Raw genomic sequence first — 11461 nt, forward strand, 5'->3', positions numbered from 1 at the left:
AACGGCAGCCAGTCCAAAATTTTCTATGTCTCTTGAGAAGAATGAATGTCATGTAAAAAAAAAAATACAAGGATAATCAAGTGGTTTCACCTTGGGCAGTACCAGTGTCTTGCATAATCTCTGCTAGTGGGGTTTCAGCCCTGTGACACCCCAATAATGGCTTCCTGCAAACATTATACAAGCAAGACGAGGTTTGTAGAAAGAGATAATGCCTTTTATTTGACCATGGCTGGCAAAATGAGACAGGGTTTCAAGCACATAAAATATGCTTCTTCAGTGGAAACAGAATTCTGTTCTTCAAACAAAACAAAACACTCAAGGTCAAATACAACTTGGAGTCAATTGCACAGAGCTGAATTAGATGCRTGTCACATAATTTTGGAAATAGAGGTCATTGTTTGCTGCAGACTAGAATGGATGTTAATAGGAAGTTAGAGGGAGATGATAAACTCCTTGGAATATCCTTGGGGCAAAAGAAAAACAGGCAGAGTATAGCCTATTGTGGAGTACAAAAGGACTAGCAAAGAAGGGAAGGGAAGGGAAGGGAAGGGAAGGGAAGGGAAGGGAAGGGAAGGGAAGGGAAGGGAAGGGAAGGGAAGGGAAAATCCGTGCAGGAACACCAAGTCTGTGGGTTTTGATAGCCAGTCCGTGTATCCACAGACACTGCTGTGCCCAGAGCAGCCCATCAGAGACAGACCTTTTCCTGCATGTGCCCGCCTGGGTGGAAAGCAGCAGTCACTGAACAAAGCCAGGTACATTCACACCTCAGCGGGACACACTTCGCAAGGATGGCTGTTTGAAGTGCTGAAGACTTGCTCAAGAAACATGTTGTGACAAGCAGGGTGTTTGCACAATCTTTGCTTCAAGGAGTTTCTGTGTGGTCCTGCATGGTCTGTGGTGTCTTGGGCATATTAGGAGAAGTTTGCMTAAGGGCAGCACAAGAAGATTTGTTGTTATCTCTGTCTTTCCAGTTTTTAGAAATATGGGTGTAAGTCCCTGTGTACACTGAGACTTCTATGATTTTTTTTCTCTCTTCCTCCTACGGTCTGTCAGAACACTATGTTTCCCAACCATAAGGGAATTCCCAATGGTGAAACAAACYCACAGCTGCCCTGGTGCCCCATCCACATTCCCTGTGAGTTGGGGATGTGGCAGAGCACAAGGCCAGTGGTGCCAGTCCCTGGCTGTGGCTGGCAGCACTGGAGCACAGCAGCCTCTGCAGAGCACCAGCCTGTGCTGCGGGGCAGGAGGAGAGAGCAGCACCACGGAATCACATCAGGGTGGCACTTGCCACCTCATGGGTTTGTGTGCCCAGCAGCTCTCAGGGGCAGGAGGAGAGGCTTGACCAGGGTGACCACGGTGACGCTGCAATAGAGCATACGAGGAGTGTGCTTTGTGGTAGTATTTATTTAGGAACCGTGAGTAACTACAGCCGTAGCAGTCTCATCTTTGCAATTCTGATGGTTTAACAAACAGGGAGAACATTAGCATATTTTTATTAAGGTACAAAATACACCCCGTTGTTGCCTAAAACATAAAAAAAAAAAAAAAGTGAGGAAAGCTCTGTATGCTCTAAATCAGATTCAAAACCTTTCTGTATAAGGAATTGTGGCAATACTGTGTTTAGTATAACAAGAGGTTTTTATCAATCGAAAAGACATGCTGGCAATCTGAACTTAACAACAAAGAGTAAAGCAGTTAAAAACCATCGTGTCACCCACATTAGTTGAGCTTTGAATGCAGAAGAGCAAATCATATGAAACACATATGCAACTAGGTAATATCAAACAACCTAAGGTTGATAATGTACACACCTGTATTAAAGTACACTGACTACTTAATGGTGAGGATTTAAGGTAATGTCTTTTTTTAAAAGAGGTAACCTTTGAAATGCAAATGGTTGCACTTTACACACAAAAAGTGGAAAAGAAAAAGAATCASTTTCGGAATGATACATAGATATAAGACACACTGGTTTTGGATTATGCATATCACCTTGCAGCCTCTGATATTACCTCTGAACAACAACAAAAAAATTAAAAAGTGCCAATACTGTGAAAGGAAAGCAAAGATACTAAGTCTGAGTGCATTAACCATTTCTGAGAAAAAAAGGGGGTTTGGATTTTTTTTGTTGTTTTGTTTTTCTGCGTTTTTAAAAAACGCAACAGCCTTACTGGTGCAGGTTCAAGACAAAAACAAGACAGTCAAGCTCATAAAGTAGAAATAAGTYCTATATAGGTTAAGATTCTTTGGAAATCGCTAAGAATAGAGGAGTTTGTAATCCAGGCTACTATCTTTTTTRCCTACTCGAAAAATCTGTGGGAGTTTCCAGCTTATCATCAGTTGAAATCTGTTTTGCAATTGCCAAATAAATGCAAGTAAAACTTTAACTAACCTGGGATTCCATTCACACAGATGCACAGAGAAATCATWGATTGTGCAATAACCTGTTTTTCACAGCAGCATATATATGAATCAGACATCATTATTAGACTGACCAGAAACACAGAAAATATTCTCAGTCTTTGTGTTTTCTTTCTGTTTCTTAAGTAGGCAGCTGTAACTGCGCTGGAGTGACAGGCTCCATAAGGGAAAGATGACAAAGTTCATCCCTGACAAAGGGATCAGCTGGCTAAAAGCAAGATCAGGAGTATCTCAGGAAAGCACCTGGATATTTAATGTTAGCCAGTAATACAAGGGCACTAACAGCTCACTGACAGGCGGTAAACGTGTCTGAAGTTTGGGCTGTGAGAGTCTGCTTGAAGCAAATGAAAAATGAACCATGTCAACCTACAAATTGCAATGCTGGCTGTGTCAAACCTTCCCTTACAGSAGATACAGCTCAGGGAGCAGCCTATTCTTTAGGACTGGAGAGATTCACTGCATGTCTGGCCAATGATTCCTTTAAAGTAGATCTCGGGGAGCCAACTTAGCTGCACTTTTGGCTGAGAAAAGTGATGCTAAGGAGCAATGAGCTCAGTGAATAGACTATTTTTCTTTAAGATATTCAGAATATAACTTGTTTTCCATATATTTGATTTTAAAAGTAGTCTGGGCAACTTAGTTGATGGCTTGCTTAAAGTCAATTCAATCATGCTAGCAACTCAGAAGTGCCTGCTGGTTTGAAGTAATGCCCATTATAAAGCTAACAGGTATCAACTGATCATGCTGAAATAGCAACCCCCCAAAGACCTACGTGTCACACAAGGTGCTTTTGATAACTTGGTTTTCTGAGCCTTATAAGGAGAGTCTTTAAATATATTTTTTCTTTTTTTTTTTTTTTAAGCCTTGTTTCATTCTTCCTCCTCCTCGCCTTCGTCTTCTCCTTCTCCCTCTCCTTCTGCCATTGTTTCCACAAGGAGCTCTGCGGTGCACGTGGCTTCCCCAAGGCTGTTAACAGCTCTGCAGGTGTATTTGGCATCATCGTCCCCACATACTTCAGAAATAGTCAAAGAACAGTTCCCTTCCTCATCATAATCTATCTGGAAGTGACGGGACTCCTTGACAGGCTGATCATCCTTGAACCACATCACCTCAGGGTCGGGATAGCCTGGAAGAGCGGAGAGAGAACAGYGACTGCAATAAACGAGCATTAACTCAGAGCTAATTACCTTATGCTCTAATTCCTTGTGTTTGGATTGCCAATGTGTTGATAAACAAATATTTAATTGAATTTTATGTAAAATAAACGTAGATAATGTGAGGCTTTTTTCCTTCRCGTTTACCTGAAACAATTTGCTATGAATAGCAAAAACTGCAAGTGAGCACTGCAGTACTCTCTGGATTCCTCCTTCCACTCCTTTTGCAGTGCCTGCAGCTTTTGTGTCCTGTAGCCATCAGCCAGTGCGAGACTCCTGACAGTGCATTTGAGGCTCACGTTACACTGCAGCTTCTCTGGAAACAACAGTTCCCACACCGAGATTTGGAATTTCAAGGAATTACTAACTGCAATTTAGTATCTTTCTCAGRTTGCTTTGCTGTGGTTATTCTGAACCTTCCTCCTTCTAATCTGTTCCTTACAAGCCAGACTGTTCTGTACATTGCACTCCCATTTTCTGTRTTAGGTTAAGTGAGGAAGTCTGAGAAAAGCATTTTGATTGTGCATCTCCACAGGAGTTTAGGAGCCTTTTGTGAAGCAAACGGCTCTGCAAAGCCTCCAGAGCAGCGCTGTACAATGCCTGTGCAGAACAATCCCTTATACAGTACTCTTGGCCGCTGTAAYAAACTGAAGGTTTGTGCTCTCAGCCAAGTTCTGGACTGTGGCAGGAGGAWAAATTCCCACTGAGCAGAAATAAATTGCATGAATCCCTAACACACAGCGAACATTACAACAACACCCTGCAAAGTTTGGAACATCAGCTGTAGTACATCGGTTTTATTCCATGCAGTGCTTGTGCACATACCCCTCATACTGAGAGCCATCAGCAGTAATAATCCATCCTCACATTTCCACTGTGAGGTAGGAAACACATACAGGGAAAGATGGGGAGCGCAGAAACAAACAAGYRSAAGATCCCTGAGGCAGTTTCTGAACTCRATTTTAAGATTATAAATTAACTTGTACACATGCAGGATGGTACTGGCTCTGYCCATTTTGTTTTCACAGCTCTTCTCTGAATTGCTAGTTTTCATTCACAGTTGAGACACATAAGGTTCAATCTTATTGCAGTAGAAGAGCCAGTGGTCTTGGCCTTTAGACTTTTTGAGCTGACCAAGCCCATGCTCATTAAGTGTCTTCTCATAAAATTACACTTTGCATATTTCAGTCTGTGTTTTCTTTCTTCAACTCGCAAGTTACAAAACCCCAAACAACAGTACTTTCAGTATTGTCGAGAACAGTATTTTCGAGATGTGATTTATGTGACCAGCATAAGAATAGTATTCTTACTTCCCATGCTCATACAGTAAGGGACTTGTTTGCCCTTAATAAATTGTATATATGTCTTAAAATTATCTTGAGGTCACTGAAACTGGTCTGTCCTTTCAGACAATTGACTTCCTACTAATTMTTGGTCTCTAGCTAGCACTCTCTAAAAGTATACTCCTGCAATTTATGGTTCTACTTTGCATCTTGCTTTTACTGTTTCTGCCCTCAAAAATCATATGACAGTTCCCACTTGCTATTCTGAATTAGTGACTCACACGTGGACTCTTGGAGACTTCTGTTCTATGGCAAGCACAGAACAGGCTCCAAATAATTTCTGTTATTGCAACATATTCATGCTGTGACATGCAGATACAGGTAAAGCAAAATGACACCAACTCAATAATAGAAAAAAAAAAATTGAAAAAGTGAAACAACTGCCCAGTGCAGAAAGCTGACAAGGACGGAAAGAAAGAAAKAGACATTCTTATTCAAAGTACCTTCAATTTTGCAGTCAAATCTAGCAGCACTTCCTTCCACAACTTCCAAGTCAAGGATTTTTTTAGTRAAATATGGCTTTACGTGGGGCTTTTCTTCAGCCACTTCTTCGAGGAAAGCATCTAGAGGAGGGCAAAGAAATAGTGAACAAATTTACAGGGCATGTTCTCATAAGATATATTTTAGTTTTAATTACCAGATGGTAATGAAAGCATCCTTTATTTCACTTAATTCTGTCAGACTAATGAGACAGTGAGGATGTTGGCTGCTTAGCTTTGTGCCAATCTTTTGCAGCTGGACAAGGATTCAGGCCATAAATAGAAAGAAATGGACGTGCAGGGCCACCACGCTACGGATCCTCAGTACTTTTCTCTTGAATTTGTTTCTGACTGAACCTGAATTTTTGCTAGTCAGAGGAGTAAACCAGCTCCACTTGTATCAGGCCCACACTTTATGTGGATTTGTCAAAATTACTTGCTTGATTTTCAGCAGTGTCAAACATGTGCACCTTTGACTGTTACACACCACAAATCCACATTTCATCTGGGGACGCAGGGGAATAACGCAGACATTTCCTTAAATGCCCTGTCTGAGGAGCATGGTTACTGCAGGGTGTGTGCCATGGTTACAGCAAGTGTTAATACTTTATTGCTTGCCTGCTTGCATGAGAAGGCAATACATCACTGTCATCTTTGTATAAACATGCATTCCCAAACTCAGAGAAAGTGCAGCTGACAAATCTGCCTTAATTCTTTGGCTTTAAAAAGAAAAGAGTTTACTGCCTGTACTTACACGGTGGCATTTTGAGTAGCAGAACAATRTGAGAACAGTGAATTTTTGACAGATTTGTTTAAAAAATAGGAAGATCAATTCAGAGAGAGAGAAAGAGAGAGAGAGAGCACAAATATCCAACTCAATGATTGGTCTCTAGCAATTTGCTACAAGTTTTAGTAAGATTGATTCAKAGACAGGTAAAAATATGGGGCAGAAAAATTCCTTACCTTCATTCTCTGCTTTGTCTGCATTTATAGGGCTGGTAGGCGAGCTCCCAGAGGCCTTCCTCCCACTCATACCAGAAATCATTGCCATGGATGAGAGTCTTCCTATTGCTCGGACAGCATGGCCTGTTTTCTAAGACATAACATAAAAGGCTTCTGATCAATCCAATCCAACAGGCATGTGATTTTCTGCAACTATCGTGCTTCGGACAAATTATCTGGGAACTCTGCAAACCTCACTGGAATTGGTGGACAAACTGCTTATATATAGCTCTGTTGTTCTGGGAGAGACAGAGCAGGCTGGACTGAATTACCAAATTTAGTTGCAGATATAAACTTCCCCTGATGAACTCATACCTAAATGAATGTCTCTGTTAGCTGCGGATAAAAAGCACTGTGCGAGAGGAGGGCCAGCAGAAAAGCCCTGTCCTGTGGAACTGGGACTGAGCTCTGGTGGGGGACGGCTCTCTCTGCAGCCTKATGGGCTGGGCTGAGCTTATCCAACGTGAATAACGAGCTGATATGAAATGAATGAGAAAGCACCATCTGCAYGATGGAAGCAGACCTCTGACAGGATCAAGGATCAACCACCAGGCTACTAAAATATGCTTAAACTGTCAGGGCTGTACTACAGACACTTATATTGTGTGAGCTTCAACAAATACATACAGTAGAACATCAGAGGAAATATAAGGTAGATTTACATAAATTAATATTTTGTAGGCTATTCAAAAGGATCCAGGATTTCACACAGCAGCTCCTGTAGCTATCAGTGTGGCACAGATGGACCTGCTACTACAGTTCCAGCATTAAGAAAAAAGAAGATATGGAGTATGAATATATTAAAGAAAATTATTAAACCAATCTGACTGAATCCATGRGAAGCTTGGGTTTCCAACAGGACAGAGCTCCTGGCTTAGTAGAATGAAACTGCCACAAAATAAGGCACCTTTAGGAAGGCCAGGCAGATAAGTTTTACCTAAACTCTTCAGGTTTGTTAGGAATTACAAATCCCCTAGTCCTCAGGGGCATGAAAAGGGCAGGGAAGAGAGAGATGCATAGCCCCAGAAGAGTAGGAAAAACTGTACTTGAGCTCATATGGCTTTTAGTAGCCTGAAATGGGATCATCCTGTGTCTCCATGTGCAGCTGTGCWCCCTCCCACTGCCCAGCTGCAGGACCCAGACCTACTGTCCTACATTCCCACCCTGGCCATGCTGGAGCTTCCCCCAGCAGCAGAAACCCCCTGGTGTGATGTGATTCCCCAGAACCATAAACATTAAAAATAAAGAAACTTATTAGGATATCCAGCCCTATTCCATGTCTTCTTCATTACCTGCCATTTTCTTCTGGCCATATATTTCTTCATCCTATCTTTGGAAAGCTTTTTGGCTTCCATGGTTTTGGTGTCTTTTTGCAGCCAGGGRTGCTGAAGACATTGAGTACAATTTAAGCGACTCCTGTTTTTATATAAAAAAACCAGTCAGTGTTGCCAATAACTAGAGAGGAACCTACCTGCTGTAACATTATTTTGTGCTCYCTTTGCTGGGAGCTGATTTTTCTGTTTCCTAAATTTAGCAACAAAGATCACATGGCTCTGCTTTCCCAGCCACTCTAACTTCTTTAACTCACTTTCACAATTTCTGTAGATCTTTTTGAGAGAAAATGGTGCATTTTTAAGCATTAATAAAACATTATAAAACAAAGCAGGAGATGCCATATGTTTTAGGCATGGAACAGACACAGCAGAGYCACAATGGCAATGATTCAGCTGCGTCATGCTGGCAGAACCCTGTCCCAGATCTCCTTTCCTTCACTTACAGAGATTTCCCCATCCACCACTTAATACCCTCCTGAACATGTAACAAAACAGAAGTGTCCAAATCTCTTGCCACACCTGTTCTTCACTTTGCTYAGGATGCACAGATAAATAACTGTTCTCCATCCATCCAATTGCAAACCCATTGGAAGAAGCATATTTTCTTTGCTTGGTTTGTTCAYACACGCCTGCAAACAGGGCTTCCAACTCTGATTTATTTTTTTTTCTTGCCCAATTACTACGTTTATAGGGAAGCTGCCTACTCAGAGGTACCACACTTAAAAGCAACACCCGGCAAAACTGCAAGCCAATTAGAGGAAGACAGAGCATGTCATGCAGGAATCTGTGTCACGCAACAGTGGGGATAAGAATGGCCACAGCAAACCCCGGGTGCCCCTGGCCCGAGGTGGGGGAAGCACACAAAGAGCGGTGATGGAAGCAAAGGCTCCATTGAGCCCCTGCAGCCTGCGCTGAGCACACGGAGCTGGGCGCGCACAGCTCCTTATAAAGTATGGCCAGAGGTGCTGCGGAGATTCACAGGGGGAAACACGAATGGCAACTTCAGCTAAATGCAAACACAGACAGTGCAGCAAGTCCAGCAGCTTTACTTCATGTCTTTCTTTAGTAGATTGCTGATAAAGTCCTTGGCATCGTCAGAGATTTCATCGAAAGCCTCATCATCGAAGTCCCACGTTGCTGAGGTGACATTGGCAAGGGTTTCGTTGTCGTTGTCTCCCATGAAAGGAGAAAGTCCGCTGACCCTGGGCGTGGAACAGACACACAGACACAGAACAAACCACTTCAGTTTGCAAATTATCRGAGGAGCAAGTTCAAATTGAGTGTGACATCTCCCACGCTCTGCAGTTCTTCAACAAAAAACAGCTTGCCTTAAAAACTAAATGTAACAAAAAAGGACTCAAAACTACAGATAGCCTTATGGGAAGGAAAGTAGAATTTTGCCTAGCAAAATTTGTSAGCAAGACAGAAAGGCACATTTTTATAGTTTCTGTCTCTTTTCCCAAGACATTTTTGAGGAGAATTAGGTGAAATTGGTGCCAAGTAGTTTTTTAAATGACTTGTCTAGTTMTGCACAACTCATACTGGACTTTTCACACCRAATTCRGTGGAATRTCTTGGTTTCTTTCCTGGCACTTCCACAGAATCACAGAATTGTTAGGGTTGGAAGGGATCTCTGGAGATCATCTAGTTTCAGGGTGATTTTGCTGCCTTTATGTCAAACCAAGGGGGGTCTGTACATTTTATGTCATTTACTCCTGCAGAGAAAGCCCAAGAAGAAAAATGTGTAWTGAAATAAATCCACAGGGCTATTTTGTAAGCAAACCCACCCTGAGTTATACAGATGATARAACAGTGCTGCATCACTGCAGGCTGTGGAGTTATGCAGATGCATCCAGAAGTAATTTGGCCTTTACAGTCTCCATCAGTCACGATGATGCATGAAATGGAAATAACACTCTCCTATAACCAAAGTTGAGCTTCCAAGTCTTTTTATACAATGTAACTGATAAATTGCCAGTGCAAGGCAATTACAGAACATCGTGGTGTCATTTTTGCAGTCTCTTTCTCCAGTTGAGCATTATCCTTTATTACACTGTGCCTTTGTGCATCAGGATACTTTTGATGCCTGCACATATCACCCTTTCAGCAAAAACTTTTGTGAACAGTTGCTTATTCCTTAGAACGACAAGTTACTCACTTTTCTAGATTCTCCCTGCATGCAATTTACAAAATAAATTCTCCACGATTATTTTATTGACTTGATTTCTCTGCACAATTGCATTAACCAGTTACAATTCAACAGTACTACTCTTTTCTTTTAAAAATGGAAAAATAAGTGTAACTTGTTAGGGTTCTGAAAACACTATATGGATATAATACTGTATGAAGACCATGATGCCACTGAATATCACAGTGGTTAAAAAATAGATTGGGGTCAAATAAAGTGAGCTATTAGATTAATAATATTAGAATGATTTCCTCTTTCAAAGTTATTTTGCTTCTTTTTTGTTTTTAATTACATTMAGAATCTGATTTGGAATTTGTTCCTAAGGATTTTCTTTTACAAGCAAGGCAGAAAACACACTCTTTGAAGTCTCACACAGAGCAGTTACTAAATCTTTTACCATTTCTGGAAGTTGTGTGCAGTACAGCAGAGTCTAGAATCCTACGTGCACACTTCAGAAACTTCTTAGTAATAATACATGAGCTGAAGATAAAAGGTTTGTTTATTCTCAGGCAGAGCAAGGTAAATCAGAATAGAATGTATTTGCTGTGTTCCCGTCCATTATATGTGGCGCACTCAAACGCAACAGTGAAGCCTGACTTTGTAAATGTGGGATAAACCCATTTATAAGGATAAAGCAGGCACCAAAGTTACCAAAAGTTACCAAAAGCTGAAACACAAATGCACCAAAAAAAGCCCCCATAAAGCAACTGCACCACGACTGTTCCCTGTGTTTGCCACTTGCTTTACTGGAGGAGAGGTTTGTGCTGACAGCACTGCAGAGCTGGCACTGCTGCGGCRCAGGACGAGGCTCAGCTCTGCCTGCACACCCTGCAGCCCTCACAGCCAGGTACATCCACCGAAATCTCTGTCCTGGAACCCACAAAGCATTCCTGCAGGGCCTTAAACCCATCTCCTCTCTCAAATCTGAGCATTTTCTTAGTTATGACAATGTCAGCGTTCTCCTGAGTGTTTGAGAAAGTGAAAACATCTCATGCAGACCGCAGTTCTGATTTTGGGTTCCACATCCTGACTGCTGGATTATCTCTTTTTAACCTTGTAGTAAGAACAATAGTCTCAGCCAAGCCAGCAGCCCTTGCAGTGACAGGTCTTGCRGTGACAGTGAAGGATTCCTTTAGCTCATTGTCAAAAGAAGAGATGCACATTTTCTCCTCATCCAGTTAAGCTTCCAGGGGGCTCACTTGGGCAGCTGGAGCAACAATGATCCCATTTCCTTTCAATACTTGATCCAAGTATGTCAGAGGTGACCTCTGCMCAGTATTACCACAAATAGTGTTGTGCAGCTCTTGCACTATGTTAGACAAGATTTTGGCCTGTTTCCAGAGATAAAAGCTGCAGTATTGAGAGATCATGTGCATAGTAATAAAACTGCTATAGGTACAGATACATTGCTTCAGGTGGAAACACCACTGCTCTGCTGTGCCGTAAGAGACAGCGCTTACACTGCACGTCCCACACAGCTTTTTGAAAGGGTGAGGAGATTAGAGAAGGAAATAAATTCTTTGGCTTTTTTTTTTTT

At 41.8% G+C, this 11461-nt stretch overlaps 1 protein-coding gene across 1 annotated transcript in view; it reads right to left on the minus strand.

Moving 5' to 3' along the window:
- Window positions 1-1368: 1368 nt before the first annotated feature.
- MYLK (myosin light chain kinase) overlaps window positions 1369-11461 on the minus strand; it is a 190639-nt gene continuing 180546 nt past the window's right edge. The window contains exons 28-32 of the mRNA XM_057368573.1: window positions 8786-8938; window positions 7695-7818; window positions 6364-6493; window positions 5365-5484; window positions 1369-3550 (exon numbers count right to left, since the gene is read on the minus strand). Coding sequence (XP_057224556.1) covers window positions 3294-3550; window positions 5365-5484; window positions 6364-6493; window positions 7695-7818; window positions 8786-8938 — 784 coding nt within the window. The 3' untranslated portion in view covers window positions 1369-3293. The remainder of the gene's footprint in view (window positions 3551-5364; window positions 5485-6363; window positions 6494-7694; window positions 7819-8785; window positions 8939-11461) is intronic.

Source organism: Malurus melanocephalus, unplaced genomic scaffold (assembly GCF_030028575.1).
Source record: "Malurus melanocephalus ecotype Western Australia unplaced genomic scaffold, MMel_1.1 scaffold_94, whole genome shotgun sequence".
Taxonomy (NCBI): Eukaryota; Metazoa; Chordata; class Aves; order Passeriformes; family Maluridae; genus Malurus; species Malurus melanocephalus.